This window comes from Mycena indigotica, assembly GCF_014461135.1.
Source record: "Mycena indigotica strain 171206Taipei chromosome Unknown Mind.scaff0003, whole genome shotgun sequence".
Classification (NCBI taxonomy): Eukaryota; Fungi; Basidiomycota; class Agaricomycetes; order Agaricales; family Mycenaceae; genus Mycena; species Mycena indigotica.
The window spans coordinates 3,280,102-3,296,224 of record NW_023503002.1 but is presented as its reverse complement, the minus strand read 5'-3'; the positions used below and the strand labels follow the sequence as shown (position 1 = coordinate 3,296,224).

Genomic DNA, 16,123 nt, shown 5'->3' with positions numbered 1-16,123 from the left:
GCAGCTGCGGTCCTGGGCCGCCGTCCAGCTTGCTCACGATTAGCCCCTTGCCGGGCACCCACCGCGCGACCACGGTCTGCGGCGTGCTCTCCGGCGGGAACCTAGCGGAGAACTTGGTCAGAAAGCGGCCGCTGGCAGTGTTCGATACGACAACCGGCCACTCACGGGAACGGGGTCGGACCGCCTTCCACTTTGTCCCATTCCGTGCTGATGAGCGCCCAGTCCCTGGTGTCGGTCTGTGGGGGCAACACGCATGTTAAGGGCTGGGGGTGCTCAGAGGAAGGCCAATTTAAAGTACAGTTAAAGTCAGCGAGACTACCGATGTTCAAGTTTGCATTCGGGTGTGGCGTCATCCTCAGTTTTCAAGTTGATGCGGCCCCAATAAGTATTGGTATGTGTTTGCAGAAACGAAATGAGCGACGAGAACTAGACGACTATGGGCGGGGAGGGAGGGGAGAGTCGACGGGTGGTGAGAGCGCGCAAAGACATTTCCCTTCAAGTTGTCCGTATACATACATACCGCGGCTCTGCATCACGCTTCCCAATCAGGATCGCGATCGGCGGAAGGCTCGTAGTTGACCATCTGCCAGTGCCACGTTGTGATGGGAGATCAGCCATCATATCACACGATCATGTCACGTAGTCACATATCTGTTAGCATCACTGAGCAGCCAGCAGCAGCGCGAGGTACCACAACGTAGATACTTACAGATGAATGGCGCTATTCCCAGTGTCCGCGACTCGAAATAGAGATTTGGTTTGAGGTATTCTCATGCTTGAGGTATCCCGTCATGTGGCGCCGTTATACGATTGATGGCCGATCGGCGTCCCGCCGACACCCGATCATGCCGAAGAACTTCAAAGGGTATACTCGTTTTTACTGGTAATTTTATAATACTAACAATAATGTACACAGAACATCGAAACCTATTTTCTCTCTGTTTTTTTTTCATCCAGGCCCAACAAGACTGCTCTGCGAGCTAACTTCCGAGCTCGACACGCTGTCCCTGCTCCGACTGCGCTCATGGTGGTACCCCGCGGCGCTCAGATAGCGCGTCCCCGCCCCGAGGTCATGACTGAAATCCGACGCAGCAAGCCCATGTCCCTCCTCCGTTGCCTGCTCCAGCTTCTCTTGCACCATCCACGGCTCCTCCCCGCTCTTCTCTTTAACGCCCGGCCGCCACCCCGTGCCGCCACCACCGCCGATCCGCCGCCAAATACCGCTCAACGCGCTCACCCGCCGGCCAGCAGCACCGCCAGCTCCGGCTGCAGCCACCCCGCCCCCGACAGCCGCTCCGGCGCCGCCGACCTGGCGCACGGCGTCGGCGATCTCGGCGTGTGTGCGCTCCCACGCGCGGCGGTCGCGCCGGCGCTTGCACTTGCGGTATATCAGGAACGCGGCCGCGGCCAGGAGGAGAGCGGCGATGCACGTGCCGACGCCGATCGCGACCGCATGTGTGGGCGTGCCGGGTCTGGCGGAATGGGTGGGTGAGGAGGCGGAAGACGCCGCGGACGCGGAGGTCGGTGCGATGCTCGTCGTGGGGACAACGTCTGTCGCGCCGAGTGGTGAGGGATCGGCGCCGAACGTCGACGTTGACAGCATCACATCGGTCAGCGACGTCCGGCTGGTTTCGGACATGCGCGACCGGCTCTTCGTACTGCTTTCCATGAGAATGTCAGTGCTATTTCCTGTGTTCTGTGCCGCGTCGCCGGTTGGCGAGGATGCAGAGACACCCGTTGGCGGAACTGTCGTACTAATAGTGGGTGGGGCTGGCCCCGGCAGTGTCATGACAGCGATATAATGGATGTGGCCACCCGGGTCTTTCGTGTACTCAATCTCCACCGTCTGCGGGGTGCTCTGTGGCGCGACACTGCGTAGCAGGGGGGTGGAGGGTCAATTTTCAACAGGAAGCGGCGTTTGGATATGGACCCACGGAAAACTCTGTCCCGGAAGGCCATCTTCCTTCCACGTATTGTAGATTGCCTTCCACTCGTCGGTACTCGCTTCGGGCGGTAGAGTATACGTGGTCGTCGAGTTCTCTGGCGTCGGCGTCTGTTGATGGGCACCTAGAACCGCGGGCCCGGGGGCTCCGCGTCTCATGGGCATGCTCATACCAGTCTGCACCGAGTAGTGGACGCCGTGAAAAGTAGACAAATTGCAACGAGCGTTGGGCGGTAGGCGGGACACTGGCACTGGCAACGAGCGTGGAAGAAGAAAAAGCGACGACGACGGCCGCGGTCGCACGGCTCTTATCGCCCATAAGTATACATACCACGAAGCGCGGCTCTGCATCAACCCATCGACATCAGGATCGCGATGGGCGGGAGGCTCGCTGACGATCTGCCAAATGGCCACCGGGAGCGTGTTGGAGATCTATCTCAAGGGTTGGGACTCGAAATAGATGCGGTTTGAGGTATTCCGTCACTTGTATAATGTTGCAGGACAATTGCAGGTGTTGGTAGGCAGTGGCCCGCCGGCAGAGGCAGAGGCAGATTTCGAGGCGTCGCTGATAAGATGCATTGACTGGTCGCGTCCGCCCGTGATCGGCGTTTGGCGGGACCCAATCGCATCCACATAAGCAGGTGGAGCAACAGCAGGGACGCCAACAGTCACAGGGACGCGAGCAAGAACAACCTATGGCCAGGTGCGAACACGTCCCTCTTGTCGCCCCTCTGCCTTCCTGTCTTCTGCGTCGCGACGGCAACCGCGCCGCGGCCGGCAGATCCGCACGCGCGAACGCGAGCTGTGGCGCCTATGCATATTCTCGCCCCAGGCCTGCAAAGGCAATTCAGAGGGCACAACAGAAATACCTCACCCGATCAGATACATCCTCGCCATCTTCCGTGCCCCGGCTTCGCCATCTTCCCCATCGCGATGCCCTTCCACGGGCGCGTTCGCCTGGGAGCGCTGGGCTGGCGATTCCCGCGCAATATCTTCGGGACCAGCAAAGCTTATGGTGGAGAACGGAAAGACGGAAGAGACACGGTCACATCACATTGACTTTGATCTGTACAAAACAAAAAACAGCCCAAAAAATATTCACAAATAACGATAGTAGCCGCTCAATACGCCGGGCGCGTCGTGGTATACGGGTCGTAGCCCTCATTAGACCCCGAGTCGTCGCGGTAATGGTTCTGGTTCCTTGCGCCGGCGACGCCGATGCCGGCGAACCCGGCGCTCGCCGGGCCGGGGCTGTCCCGGTACTGGTAGTCCCCAAACGGGTCCTCCGCCGGATGCCCCGCGACGGCGACGGCGCCGGGGCGGGACACGAGCTCCACGCCGCTCCAGCCGCTCCCGCCGCTCGCGTTCGTCGCGCTGAACGTGGGGCTGCGCACGCCCGCGCGGCTCGCCTGCTGCACCCTGACCGCGTCCGCGATGTCCGCGTGCGTGCGCTCCCACGCCCGGCGGTCCCGCGCGCGCTTCCGCCGCTTGTAGAGCAGGACGAGCGCGCCGAGGAGGAGCAGGAGGACCACCGGGCCGAGCACGCCGCCGATGATCGCGGGCGTCTTGGCGCTGTGCGATGTGGCGGCGGCGACGCGGGCCGGGCCGGCGGTGTCGGGGTCCGAGGAGGAGGTGGCGGCGGGGAGTAAAGGAACGGAGGGATTGTTGTTGGTGGTGTTGCCGCTGTTCGGGTCCGTGGGAAGCTGCGTCGGCTGCGTGGACGTGACGCTCGCCTTGGCGGGCTGGGAGGAAGGGAGCGGCGGGGCAGAGGACTGCCCTTCGTTTGGGTCGACCTCTTCTTTGGTGCTGTTGAAGGGTCAGTAATCTTGCGATAAGCAGTAGAGACGACGCACGTAGAGGGCCGCGGCTTCTTCGATGTCGTAGTGGTGGTGGTGGTGGTAGTCGTGCTGCTGCTTTTGCTGACGATAACACTGCTCGACACCCCTTCGCTGTTCGACTGGCTGGGGCCGCCCTGCCCCGGCGCCCCCAGCCCGGGCTTGCTGCTCGGCCCCGGCGAGCCCCCGCCTCCCCCGTCTGGGCCTCCCCCACCGCCCTGGTCACCGTCTTGTGCACTGGCACGCACGACGCCAGCCATCACCAGCGCACCGGCGAGCAGCCTGAGCGCTATCTGCATTTGGAGAGAGTGTGGGTGGGTGGGGAAACGAAGGGACGAGCCGCGTTCGCGCGCGCTCCGAGGAACTTCCCTCCCACATCTGTCGCTGCACATATATAGTGCATCACGGCATGCCATCACCACATCGTGTGCCATCAATTGCGCAGATCATCCTGCGATGGCTGCGAGTTGGTCGCCAGCGCCAGCGCATCTCGGCGCCGAGCGCACTGACACCGTCTTACGATTCGCTTTCACGTCGGTGCGTATACTTCGCCCCCCCCCACCGGCGGCAGCCCGCCTGCCCGCGCTTGGCGCCGCCGCCGCTGTGCCCCGCACCGGGAGTCTGGGGCCCATCTGTCAACGGACCACGGCGACCGACCTGCCGTGGAAAGATGCGCGCCCGATCACACACACGCGCGCCGACGTCACTCCCAAACGGATCCCGTTGATCGCGTCGCAGTGATCGTGATCGTGAGCTGGAATCGCGGCCGGCCGGACTCCGGACACGCCGGGGAGGGCTTGAAGACAAGCAAAGCAGCATCTCTCATACAACTCCAACAAAAAGGAAACCAGTATTTTTTCTGCTACACCCGCCCGCTGCCACCCGCCGCCTGCCCGCGCCGATGCCACGTCATCGCGCCGGCCACTGTCCCAGTGTCAAATCAGCCGGAGAAAACGACAGGTAAGTACGCACGGAAGAGCAGCGCGGCCCACGCGGCGGCGTCGAGCGCGGTGAAGACCCAGCACGTGGGCAGCCCGCCGCGCATGCGGCACTCGCGCGCGTTGCGCACCGCGAGCGCGACGCTGAGCGCTGGTCACATGATTATAAGTAGGGAAAGGGAGCAAAGGAGGGAGGGGGCACGCACGGAGCCAGAGGAGGAGGAGCGACAGGAGGGTCGTGGTGCGGTGTGTCCCGAGCGGGAGGGCTGGGCTGCAAGAGGGGTTACATAAGTATAAGCGAAGGGAGCGGAAGGGGAAAAGACGCACGTGAATGTGAGCGCGACGGCGCTGAGCGAGAGCGCGCACACGGGGATCGTCGCGGCCACAAGCGGGAACGCTGCGTTTCCTCAGTCTTATTGTCATTATCTCGGAGAGAATGCTACACGCACAGCGGGTCTCGGCCGCATACGTCGTCACCTCGAGCAGTGCCAACAAGCCCGCCGCGAGCATGCCGAGCATCGCGCCTTCACAACCATCAGCCCACCACCAATAGAAAAAAAGCGAACGCGCACCGACGAGCAGCCACCGGAACACATACGCCCGCCGCCCATCGCCGTCGGCCCGGATCCGGCGCAGCTGCTCGCGCTGGCCCCAGCTCAGTGCCGGCAGCCCGTCATACACCTCTGTCGCCACCGCGTCCTTCTCCACGTCGTCGTCGTACCCGGGCGGCGGCGCCTCGGCGCAGCGCACGCACCCATGCTGCCCGAGGTGCACGTGCACGTGCGCGTCATGCCGGGGCGCCAGGGCCAGCTCGGGGCGCTTCACGTCTGCGGCGTCGTCGTATTGTGGTAGCAGCATTCGCAGAGGTAAGGAGAGGCAGGCACGCGGGCGGGCTGGCCTGGTCGCTTATAAGCACGCTGAATCAGAATCAGCGGGGCATGCGGCGACTGCGCAGCGGTGGAAGCACCCGACCAAGTGGGCATCACCGGAACCGCCGCCCACACGTGTGATGCACTACGTAAGACAGGCTTTTTATTTAACCACCCGGGCCGCCCTCCGTCTCCGCATCAGCGCCAGCGCGCCCCACACCGCCGCCGCGACCACTGTCCGACCCAGTCAACACGCCGACATACAGTTATGAGAAAACAGAACGCACGGAGGAGAACGGGGACCCACGCGGTGAGGGTGAGGAGCGCGAACACGGCGCACGTCGCGTCGTCGAAGACGGGGTCGCCGTTGCACTGGCCCGCGCTGCCGAACGCGAGGCCCGTCGCAAGCGCTGTGGGTGATCGTGTAAGCAGTGCGTGGCGGACGGCAAAGAAAAGCGCACCGAGCCAGCAGAGCGCGAGGAGGCCGAGCGTGGTCGTGCGGTGGCGGCTCATCGGGATGTTCGGCCTGCGGGGGCTCAGCGGGTCGGGCAAAAAAGGAAGGAAAGGGAAGGAGACGAACACGAAGGTGAGCCCGACGAGCCCGACGGAGAGCGGCCCGACGACGACCGTGGCGATGGCGAGGAAGAACGCTGGCGGCGGTCAGCGGTCAGCGGTCAGTCCATGGCAAGGGAAAGGGAAAGAAGCGCACATGTCTGTTCGGGCGCGAGGACCGCCGCTTCCACCAGCGCGAGCAGCGCCGCGAGCCCCAGCACCGCCATCGTGCCTGCCATTGTCAGCGCCGATGCCGATGCCAAACAGGGCCCAACAACACAACGCACTGAAGAGCAGCCACCGCAGGCCCCGCCCCATCGCTTGCGGCAGTGGCGCCGTTGGGTCGACAGCACCAGCGCCCTCCTTCGCGTCCCCCGGGCCCTCGTCGTACCCCGGCGGGCTATCTTCATCATTGGCCGCCGCCGCCGCGCACTGCACGCACACGTGCCGGTGCACGTGCCCCGCGCCAGCGTCGTGTGCGTTTTCCGCGTCGTCGTGCGGCGCAGGCGTTTTCACGTCGTCGTCGTACTGTGGGAGGAGCATCGGCGGCTTGTTACGGCGCGGACTGCTGCGCAGTGACAAGCGGCATGGGCATGGGAGCGATCAGGCGGGCGCGGTGGTGCGGCGGACACCGGTGTCACGGCTGGGAAAGGAAACTGGAAATGTACGTGACGTGATGCGTCTCTTAACAGAGACTGAACGTCCAGACGGTCGCGGTTGCAGGGGGGAAAGCCTCGCTGGCGGCAGAAACACGCAGAGCTCGGCGGCTGGGGATCACGGTTGTCTACGAGGGCAGGCAGTTAAGGCGCGTTCTTCAATATCAATGTTCTCAACGGTGTTTACTTCCGTAGCGTCGATAATAGCCAGTCTGAGTGCCAGTGCGGAGTTCATCCGGTTAGTTCACAGACCACAACCAGAGGCGCTTCCGGGTCGCGACGTGGGTGGAGTTATTTCTGACATGGACATAGCCGTTCTGGGGCGGACAATTCGAAGGTCTGGCAATGCTCAGACCCCCGAAGATCAGCGCACAGTTTAACGCCGTTCACTCCGACCAGCTTCTCGCTCGAGTACTCGGACAGCGGCGCGAATCTGCTAGCATTCGAATTCACTCTCGTGTTCAATCCATCACTGATGGCTCTGAACTTCGCCGTCTTTGCGCCGCATCTCAAGTTGCCGCTGCGCGCCTACTTCTCTGAACTGGTGCGCTCTGGGTCCACGGTGACGTGGCTGGATTCAACAAGGTTTGGCATGCGCAATGCTTAGACTCCCCCGAAGATCAGCGCACAGTTCAAGTTTGACGCAATTACCTTGCTTAATAGTAAGGTCCTGGATGTGTGAAACGAGATCAGTCAATAAGAGTAAACAATGATTCTAAATAAATGTACACAGATGACGTCATAATAATTATAAATCCCTTGGAAAAAAGTCAGTCGATATGTTTCCAATTCCAATGAGTACAACCAAATTCTTTTCTTTTTCTTTGCTCTTTTCTCTTCCGTACTGGTGGGTTCTGAAGGTGGTGAGGATTTTGTGTCTGTTGTGTCGTTGAACGTTTCGTTTAGAGTTTTATACCCAAATTCTACGTATTGAGTGGGAACATTTATCTGGCGAAGGGTGTATGAGAAGAGAGCGGCTTTTAACTGATTGGGAGGTGTACCATTCCTTTAAGGTGGTCCTGCCGTTGTTTAATATTGAATATGGTTTAGAGGCAGGTTCTCACCACGAGCACTCGGACGCCCCCTGGGGGTGACATTATGCGTTTGGGCGGGGGCTGCACAAGTGAAAATGTGGATGCGACTACGCCGTATTGGCCCTCGTAGTGTCCGTAGATAATGGACACTGCATCGCCAGGTAGGAATAATTTCGCTACTTGACTGAGGGATACGTCAGATAAGATTCTTTCCCCTGTTCGTATGAGGAGGATACTATTTCTGGCGATTGGTTGAATCTTTTCGATTTCGCCGATGTAACCTTCGTTTTGACCTTTTATGATAACTACCCTGTCTCCTATGTGAATCGGGGGTGGTCCGGTGAGGAAATGGGGCTTCAGCAGTGTGCGGTCTACAGTTGTTTCGTCCGTGTTTTCGTCGGTAGGTTGGAGGAGATCCGCAATGAGAGTTGGCGAATTTGCGTCCAAAGGCGTGGCATTAATAGCCATGCGAATGCGACATGAGCCTTCGTTATCCGCTGCGACAATGAATCCGCCTCGTCGGCGTCGTCCTGATTCTTCAGTTACGTGGTACAGAGATACCCTGTTGCCCGCCACAAGAGCTGTTGATTCCTGTGGCAAAGGAACGTCGTATTCACATTGCGTGTCGAGGACTTCCCATGAACGAAGTTCTTTGTGGGATGGACTGTAGGGTTTCTCCAACGCTACGTTTCGGTCTTGGTTTGCGAATTCCAAACAATGCAGGGTGCCATTTTGAAGGTGGACCCTGTAGTGGTTGGGGCACACAGTGTGTGTGTCGGTTGCGTGCTCCTTTGGTTCGGTTAGGAACCAGACTTCTTCATCTACACATAGCACGAGTTGGCCAGCTTCCGCGCAGCAGTACTGTTGTCTAGTTCTTGCCCATCCGTCCAGCGACGCGGTTGTTGCGGGGAGCATTCACCAGAGTAGAGAGTTCTGCTATCGTTGGGCGCGTTGTTTGTTGGGAATGTGCGGAGGGGTGCTAAGCTCGTAGATTGCCTACTCGGACCCCGCCTCCTTTTCTGGCAAGCGTGTGAGGGGCGGCGACCTTCCATTAGGCAGGCAACGAGCGTAATGCCCGCAGGTCCAGCGAATGTTAATGATGGACACCAGTGATGCGATCTGCCCGCCGCCGTCACGCGTATCTTAGTCAGAATTTTTATTCCACAATTTTACAAACGATGGCTATTTATCGTCAGGGAGATTGACGATGTGTCCCGTGGTAAGGTAAACATATAACTCGATCGCACGGTGTAGGGATGCTTTGACTGCGTAATTTGGTTAAGTTACTATCGTGTATGTTGACTGGTGGAATTCTTACCGTTCCCTTCCGCTAGGTTCTTTGCGAACTCGGTGTCGAATACAGTGAGGAAGAAGTTTGAAGCGAAAGCGTTCTTTACCCATCCTATGAGTTCGGGGGGGAAAATAGTGTGAACCGGCATGCTGTAGATCGTACAGACTACTCCGGAAGTTACAACTAAGCGCAGAACACTGTTGTTGTTGGGCAGGCGCTTGAATTGCCCTATGAATTCGTCTTTGTCGTTCGTTTGTTTGTCGTCTAATAGGCGGCGGGGTAACAAGCTCTCAAAGTCGGTGTTCTTTCGCATTCCAACCTCTTTAACCTGAAGGAAATCGTTGAGAAACTCCGCAAGAATACTCATGAATTTACCTTGAATAAGATTGGATTGGGTTCTATGGAGGTTACTTCCACGACGAGGCCGAAGCTGTAAGAGTTGTCAGCAGTTTTCCAATGAAGCGAAGAATTTACGTGCAACGATTTTGTTAGGAAATCTTCTTCGTGGTTGGCGAGGTCTGCGCAGAATAAAGCCCATTGCCCTAGAGACTTGCGCCAAGTGTCAACGAATCGGGAAAACGTCTCTATCGTCGCAGAAAACGACGGGATCCCCGATTGAGGCGAGACTCGATGCGTGGTCCCTGCACGCGTTTCTGTGCGCTGGCCAGTCCTTGGTTTGACACTCAGCGTTGCAGTACCGAGTTACACGGCAACGTGAGCAGCATTTCTTGGGCTCAGCAGCTCCGCAAGAAATGCAATCCTTAGTCCACGTTGAAAGGAGAGTGGCGATAGGCATAATGGATAGGAAGCGGCGTGGGGTTTCAAATGGAGTGTTTCTGGGAACTGTGCTTTCGCTCCAGAGCTCCTACCATTTTTATATGCAGTCATCGGGACGTGTCAGACATATCGGCCACAAGATTTCTGTATGTTGAAGACTGTTCGGAGTCAAGGAGATTTACCGCCTGTTGGTGCACGTGCTTAGTCTCGGGTCGGCTTTCATATGCTTAGTGACCGGAAAGTTGCCGGATACGGATATTGATGTGCCAACGACAATCGGGTACTACTTTATTGTAGGACATGCTTACTCGCTACGGGGAATTTCCGGCGGGTTTCCGCTGTAAGTGCTTGTAATCGATTATCTTCTTCACGCAGACTCTCGGATGGGTGAGTTGTGAACAACTTGGGGTCAAAACCACGCAGAATTCGAATAGTATTTCGACCGTGGCTTCGAGAGAGAGCTACATAGGCGTTAAATGGGGTGAGGCGTCCGTAAGGGGGGATTTTCTAAGTCAACGACGACTACCGGGATCGTTTGTCCCTGTGACTTGTAGTCTGTGAAGGCGTATGCGGGAGTGAGTGCATATTGCTTTCGGCGTATAGTTACGGCGGAATTTGGCTGCGTTTCCAAGCGGAATGAAGTAGGCAATGGAAAAATGGGGAGCACTCCCTGTTCCAGGCCTTCGAACGGTGGATGAGAGAATTGGTCGATTTTGATCAACACTACCGCGGGGGGGTAGCTTAGGATGACGCGACCTTGTTTGTCTGTGGTAACAGTGGGTGGTTCGCGGGGATCTAATTTGAGATCAATTATGGTGCCTCGCGTTCCGTTCGCTAGGTCTGCCTCGGTAGATATGTTCCATAATACCATCGCCCGCATGCCGAGGGAAATTTCTACTCTCTCTTCTAATTTTCCCGTTTTCTTCTCTCCCATACTTGCGGTTAACGCTCGTTCTTCGATTGTAAGTAAGCGACGTGGTTTGACGACGACGTCTTCGGCAGTTGAGATGTAAATGCGATTTCCGGACTGGGTGTGATGCCTGTTAAGCGCCGCGCTATTCCACATTGTACGAACAGCGTGTCGGGGAGTTACCAATACTGCGTCTTTCCAGGGAGCGTTGTTCCAGTCCAGTGGAGGGCCTTGGTGTAGAAGGAGTGAACGCAGGAGAGTCATGTCAGCTTCGGTGCAGGCGCCATGTCGAAGTCGTTTCAAGAAGTCATTCCAAGGGGGATCCCGTACGCGCTTTTGCTCAGTCAACGTAATCACCACCTCGAATTGTCGATAAAAAGCTAAGCCCAGCTGTGCTAAGAGTGAGACGTCTGTCTGCAAGTTATATAGAGCTGCTCTAGGGTTCCCAACTGGTGGGAATTGGTGTGGGTTGCCGAACAAAATGACATTTATACTTCCAAATGGTTTAGAAGGAGGCGCCTCGCCTTGAGTCGCTTTGACGAAGCTGATGATCTGAGAAAGTTGCGCTAATGTTTTCTTTGTCATCATCGAGAACTCGTCGATCGTCAGGTATTGAGTGGGTAGTATATTTCGTTTCCTGCGTTCTTGGATACCTTTCCCCGCTTCTACCATGTACATCAGTAAAGGCTGAAGTCATTGCGGCGAAGGTGACGCACTCTGGAGCCAGTTATCCTTTTCGGAGAAGCTTATAGGTATGCCTGCCCATTGATGGATCGTCGATCCCTTCACCAAACTTGCAGAGATCCCGGTTGTCCCTGTTTTCGCCAGCAGTGTCGAAGAGTTGAGAAAGTCGAATGTGTGACTTATAGCGTTGAGAAGCACGGTCTTTCCCGTTCCTCCTTCGCCCTGCACGATCATTAGCAGCTGGTCTTGGTCTTCCCCCCCGAGATGCTTTCGTAGATGCGCCTCGACAATGTCGTGCGCGCGGCGTTGTTCAACGTTAAGGATATCGATAGCCGTTTGCTGTTCTGGGGTCCGCTGCCGAGTGTCATCGTTGTCGAGCATGGAAATGTCGCCATTTGGCGTGTGGGTCTCGTTGTTATGTGGCTTTGGCGGCCTCGTTGACACATCGTCGTCGTCGTCGTCGTCGGGTGGTAGGGGGAGTGGGTTGGTAGAGTTGTTGACAAAGAAGGGGTTGCGAGTAATCGCTGCAACTTTTTGTTCCCAGTCTTTGAATATGGCCATTTCCTCCAATGTAGCTACCCTTTCAATGCTTTTCGTGACGGTAGACTCGAAGGACGAGTTAAATATGCCATTTGCGGAGGCGATGGCCATTGCCCTAACACCGTAAGCTTTTTCGGCCGCTGAGAATTTCGTATCCCTGGCTCGTTGCACGTCCGCTTCAGTGAGTAGCATTGGGGCTTTGAAAGTATCGGTATGATCGCCTTCGAGTTGTGTGACAGTGTCTGAGGTGTCCAAATCGCCAGTGTTGTCGCCCTCGGCGTCTTCGGGGGTGTTATTTTTCCTTCGTTTAGCGGACTGGCTGCATTGGTGAAAATACTCGATGTTTTCTGTAATGCGGTGAATTTCTTCACTGGAGCTTGCCATAAAACTATCAAGTGCATGTTGCAGGGAAGGGAACGAGCCAACCAAGTCTTTTAGTTCACGCCATGGTTTTAGAAGAACTAAGATTTGAGCCGCGTAGTTTTCCTGGTTGGCAGAATCTCTACTTGGTAGCCAACGCCCTATAATGTGCAAAGCGGTTTCTTGTTTAGGGCCTCTAATGACTCGCGCACCCTTTCGTTCGCTTTCTGGTCTGTAAGGGTATCGATCTTTTTTGGGCCGGCCTCCTGCTTTTGGTCTCTCTTGTGGTGAGTCGTCTTCATCGTCCTCACTGCGTTGTTTGGCGCGTGCGTCGTGATAAGTATATAGAAAGTAGTCGTAAAGGTTCATACTTTCCAATTCCTCTCCCCGGTCGGCATACTGGCTGAGTTGGTCCTCGACTGTGAAGCGCCCGTCGACTAGGATGATTTGGGTCTAATGCATGGTAAGAGTATGTCGTTGTGGATTTGGTGGTCCCATTGACTCACTGCAGTGTCAGCGGGTACACGATCCTCGTTGTCTGCATCTATTGTTGCAGCGCTATAGTTGTGGGTAGTTAGTGTTGTGGTCCCAATTCATATAACTTACTTTTGAGTTATATGCGGGAACGCTGCTCGTAGGGTGCTTACAACACGGTCCCAGTATATTTTGACGAATGTGTGCGAAATGTACCGATCCCCCCATCCCATTAAGTAACTCACCACCTCCGGCCCGCTCAGCTCGTATTGTCGACTGAGGGTATTTGCACATTGTTGCAGCAGTTTTTGATTTAGTTTGTGAATAGGAAGGTTGATGTTGGGAGTTGAACCGGGAGTTTGTTGGAACGCGTGACTCTTAGCGAGAATTGCAGACGCATTCGCGGCTTGCACTTGTTTCTTCGCTATGTACAATGTTATATAAAATGCGATATCTTTTGTTTCCCATGCGTTAGTAAGGAGTTTAATGTCCATATTCGACCTAGTCGTGTGGAATATTGGCGGGTTCCAAGGGTTGAGTGAACAATTGGAGCGTTTCGGGCCCCAACTTCCCCCGCGATCAACCCAATCATCGTCATAAGTTGGCCATGGGTGTCCACGTTTGCATATGAGACGGCCCGATTTGTTTTTGAGACAGTAGTATATAGTGCATTCGTGACTTTGCAATACTGAGGCATTGATTTTTTCGGTCTTCGCCGCTTCGTCTTTGTAGTTAGTCGTTCTGGGGTCCACTGGTCGGGAGAATGCAACACTTCGAGCTAAGCGTTTGCGAGCGTCGGGTGGTAAAGGACCTCCTGGAACGTCCGCTCGTATGTTGTGTTTGATAAACGATTTTACTCGGGCAAGAAATTCGTCCGATTGCAGCGCTTCTTGCATTTGCTGAGCTGTGGGCGCACCGCGAAGCCATAACAATAAGTGCAGGTGCAGCGACCCGCGACCTTGTGCTTCGACCGTGCCAATATACCCGTTGATGACCCCGAGGACACCAGTCTCACGTTCGATCGCTCCTTTGACGCCGACTTTTATTCCCAACATGTCCTTGAAGAGCAAACGAATAACCAAGTGGAAATATTCGGCCGCTGCAAATGGATCTGCACCGATAATAGCATCTCGAGTCGTCGCGCTGGGTCCCGATTTGGCAATAAAATCATCTAGGTTTATTTCTTGCCCAGCTAAAACTTGAGCTATGGGATCCCCCGTGTCGGATAGATTGATTGTCATCCATATGGAAGGAGGATTGAATTTGAGGGTCATGCCCCAAATTTGCGCGCGAATTGCTACTCGGTTTTCGTCCGTGCCTTGTACCCTGGCACGAACTGCCGTTAGGTGCTTTCGGAGAAGCCGAATGAGTGGGTTGGATATTTGTACTCTGTGCTCTTCCTCTTCTGCAGCTTGCAGCAAGTCTTTCGGTTTGAGTTGAGCGAGAGAACTTTGGTAAGCAAGAAATTTGCTGTGTTCGATTTGAATCGAGGCAGACCGACAAACCTGACGCTTCCAGAGGACCCCGAACGCCAGAAAGATAAAATGTGTGTGTCGTCGGAATCGCCCTGAATCATGTTCTAGGGCCCATCTCACATGTTCTTCGTACGAAAACTTTCTCTTCGCGGTCCACTTCAAGGCCTCCAAGGCCGTAAGGAAACAACGTGGGGAAAGCACCGAGGAGATGATTTGGATTAGAAGGACCTCCGTCGTAACGGTCACCATTTTCGTCGCGTCGCCCATATTCGTTGATAAAGGCACTACCCTTGCGCACCGCATAGTCTTGCGCGAATGGTTTCGATAGTAAATTGTCCACAGCGTGTGCAAATACAGTACTTTCGGGAATATTATCCCCCCCTACGTCCATTATTCCGTGCGCGTGCAAGGGAAAGACTGCGGGACTTGGATCTATATTGAGATAAACAAGGATATCTAATGCTTGGTGCGCGTTGGGCCTCACCGTCTTCTTCCATAGTCTGTTCCATTGTTCCAAAGGTTGACCGTGTCGTTTGACCGGGTAGTGTGCTTGGTTGCGCTGTTTTTAAAAACTCATCAAGTGTTTTTTGTAAGAGAGTGGTAGCGTGCACTGACCATCGACTGACACGTCCAAACAATTCTCATCCAACGCCCCTTCGATTTCCACTTGTGTGGGGTCGGCCCTGGAGTTCAGCTCGGTTTGTTCCAAGCTTTCGTCAGGCTGCTGCGTTTCTTCCTCTTCGAACTCCACTGGCGCGTATCCTGCATGTTCGCGGCCGACTGCATCGACATCTGTGGAGTACCGGACGTTCTCTGATATTTCGGAGGGGATGTCGTCTTCTGGTAACTTTTGTATAGCGCCAGAGTCGATGGTTATGTCTCGATATACCGTGTTATTTTGCTTTAGCCATAGCAACGCCTCGAAGACCCTCTGGCGACGCACGCGGAACAAGGTTTTGAGAGTCGGGAGGGCTTTGCGGTCCACACCCACAAAAGTGACACCGATAAGAGAAGCTAAGATGAGAGATGGTCGGGGTACGATTTGCCCTGCTGCCATATCGATGATTTGCGCTGTTGGTAGCCGAAACGTGGAAACATTTCCTCGGAGCTTTTCATTGATTGCGATAGCTTCAATCCCACCCGCATTTGCCGCACTAGCGCGCGGTATCGGATCTTCGCTGGGTATACCTTTACTATATACGCCGCGGGGAAGTAGAGAGCCACGAGCAATTGTTCAGGTAGCGTCAAAATTTCTAGCTGGAAAGGGACGTCACCAATCCACATGTTATTTGCCAAGGCGAGTCTCGGTCTGGAGCAGCGTTTAAGGGCAATCAAGCAACTCGTACACACGTCATTGGGTCCTCTACTGTCGACTTTTTCGTGGAACAGAAGTCCGTGCACTGTCTTTTGGTGTGGGTGTGGATGTGTAGGTTGCAAGAGATGTCGATTGGGGATATCGTTAAAATGCACCGTTTCGAGTTTCGTTGTGAAAAGTTTTCGCGCGCAGACCATGCAAGGTTTCTTCTCCAACGAAGCATTACCCGTGTGGTCTATAAACCTGTCCATCGGCCTCGCGGCTGAGCATTAGAATTCTTCTTTTATTCTATAGGACAAAACTTGCCTGGCAATACATTTCTCCACAACCTGTTCATCTGGCACACACAGGAAGTTGGAGGTCGGGAATGTTTTAATGCCAGCGGAGTGGTGTGTTGCAAGTACTTCGAGTTCACTAAGAGCAGGCGCAGGTTTACCTCGGATAGGGTCGGTGCGTCTGCGCTTGTTAGGG

General features: G+C 55.7%; 3 protein-coding genes across 3 annotated transcripts; all 3 read right to left on the bottom strand.

The window, feature by feature from the left end:
* Positions 1-949: 949 nt before the first annotated feature.
* On the bottom strand, positions 950-2,293 carry MIND_00375300 (uncharacterized protein; the record flags this gene model as incomplete). The annotated part of the gene is made up of 2 exons (XM_037360589.1): positions 950-1,871; positions 1,935-2,293. The coding sequence occupies 2 exons, from the start codon at positions 2,291-2,293 to the stop codon at positions 950-952; spliced, it is 1,281 nt and encodes a 426-aa protein (XP_037223474.1).
* Positions 2,294-5,747: 3,454 nt separating this feature from the next.
* MIND_00375200 (uncharacterized protein) lies at positions 5,748-6,679 on the bottom strand (the record flags this gene model as incomplete). Its single annotated transcript, XM_037360588.1, has 6 exons — positions 5,748-5,818; positions 5,872-5,994; positions 6,046-6,110; positions 6,165-6,234; positions 6,294-6,368; positions 6,424-6,679. 6 exons carry the CDS (start codon positions 6,677-6,679, stop codon positions 5,748-5,750), a joined length of 660 nt encoding a protein of 219 aa, XP_037223473.1.
* Positions 6,680-12,107: 5,428 nt separating this feature from the next.
* On the bottom strand, positions 12,108-15,875 carry MIND_00375100 (ATP-dependent DNA helicase; the record flags this gene model as incomplete). The annotated part of the gene is made up of 11 exons (XM_037360587.1): positions 12,108-12,143; positions 12,200-12,549; positions 12,601-12,841; positions 12,895-12,946; positions 12,995-14,311; positions 14,368-14,429; positions 14,471-14,769; positions 14,822-14,896; positions 14,953-15,491; positions 15,539-15,646; positions 15,688-15,875. The coding sequence occupies 11 exons, from the start codon at positions 15,873-15,875 to the stop codon at positions 12,108-12,110; spliced, it is 3,267 nt and encodes a 1,088-aa protein (XP_037223472.1).
* Positions 15,876-16,123: the final 248 nt, after the last annotated feature.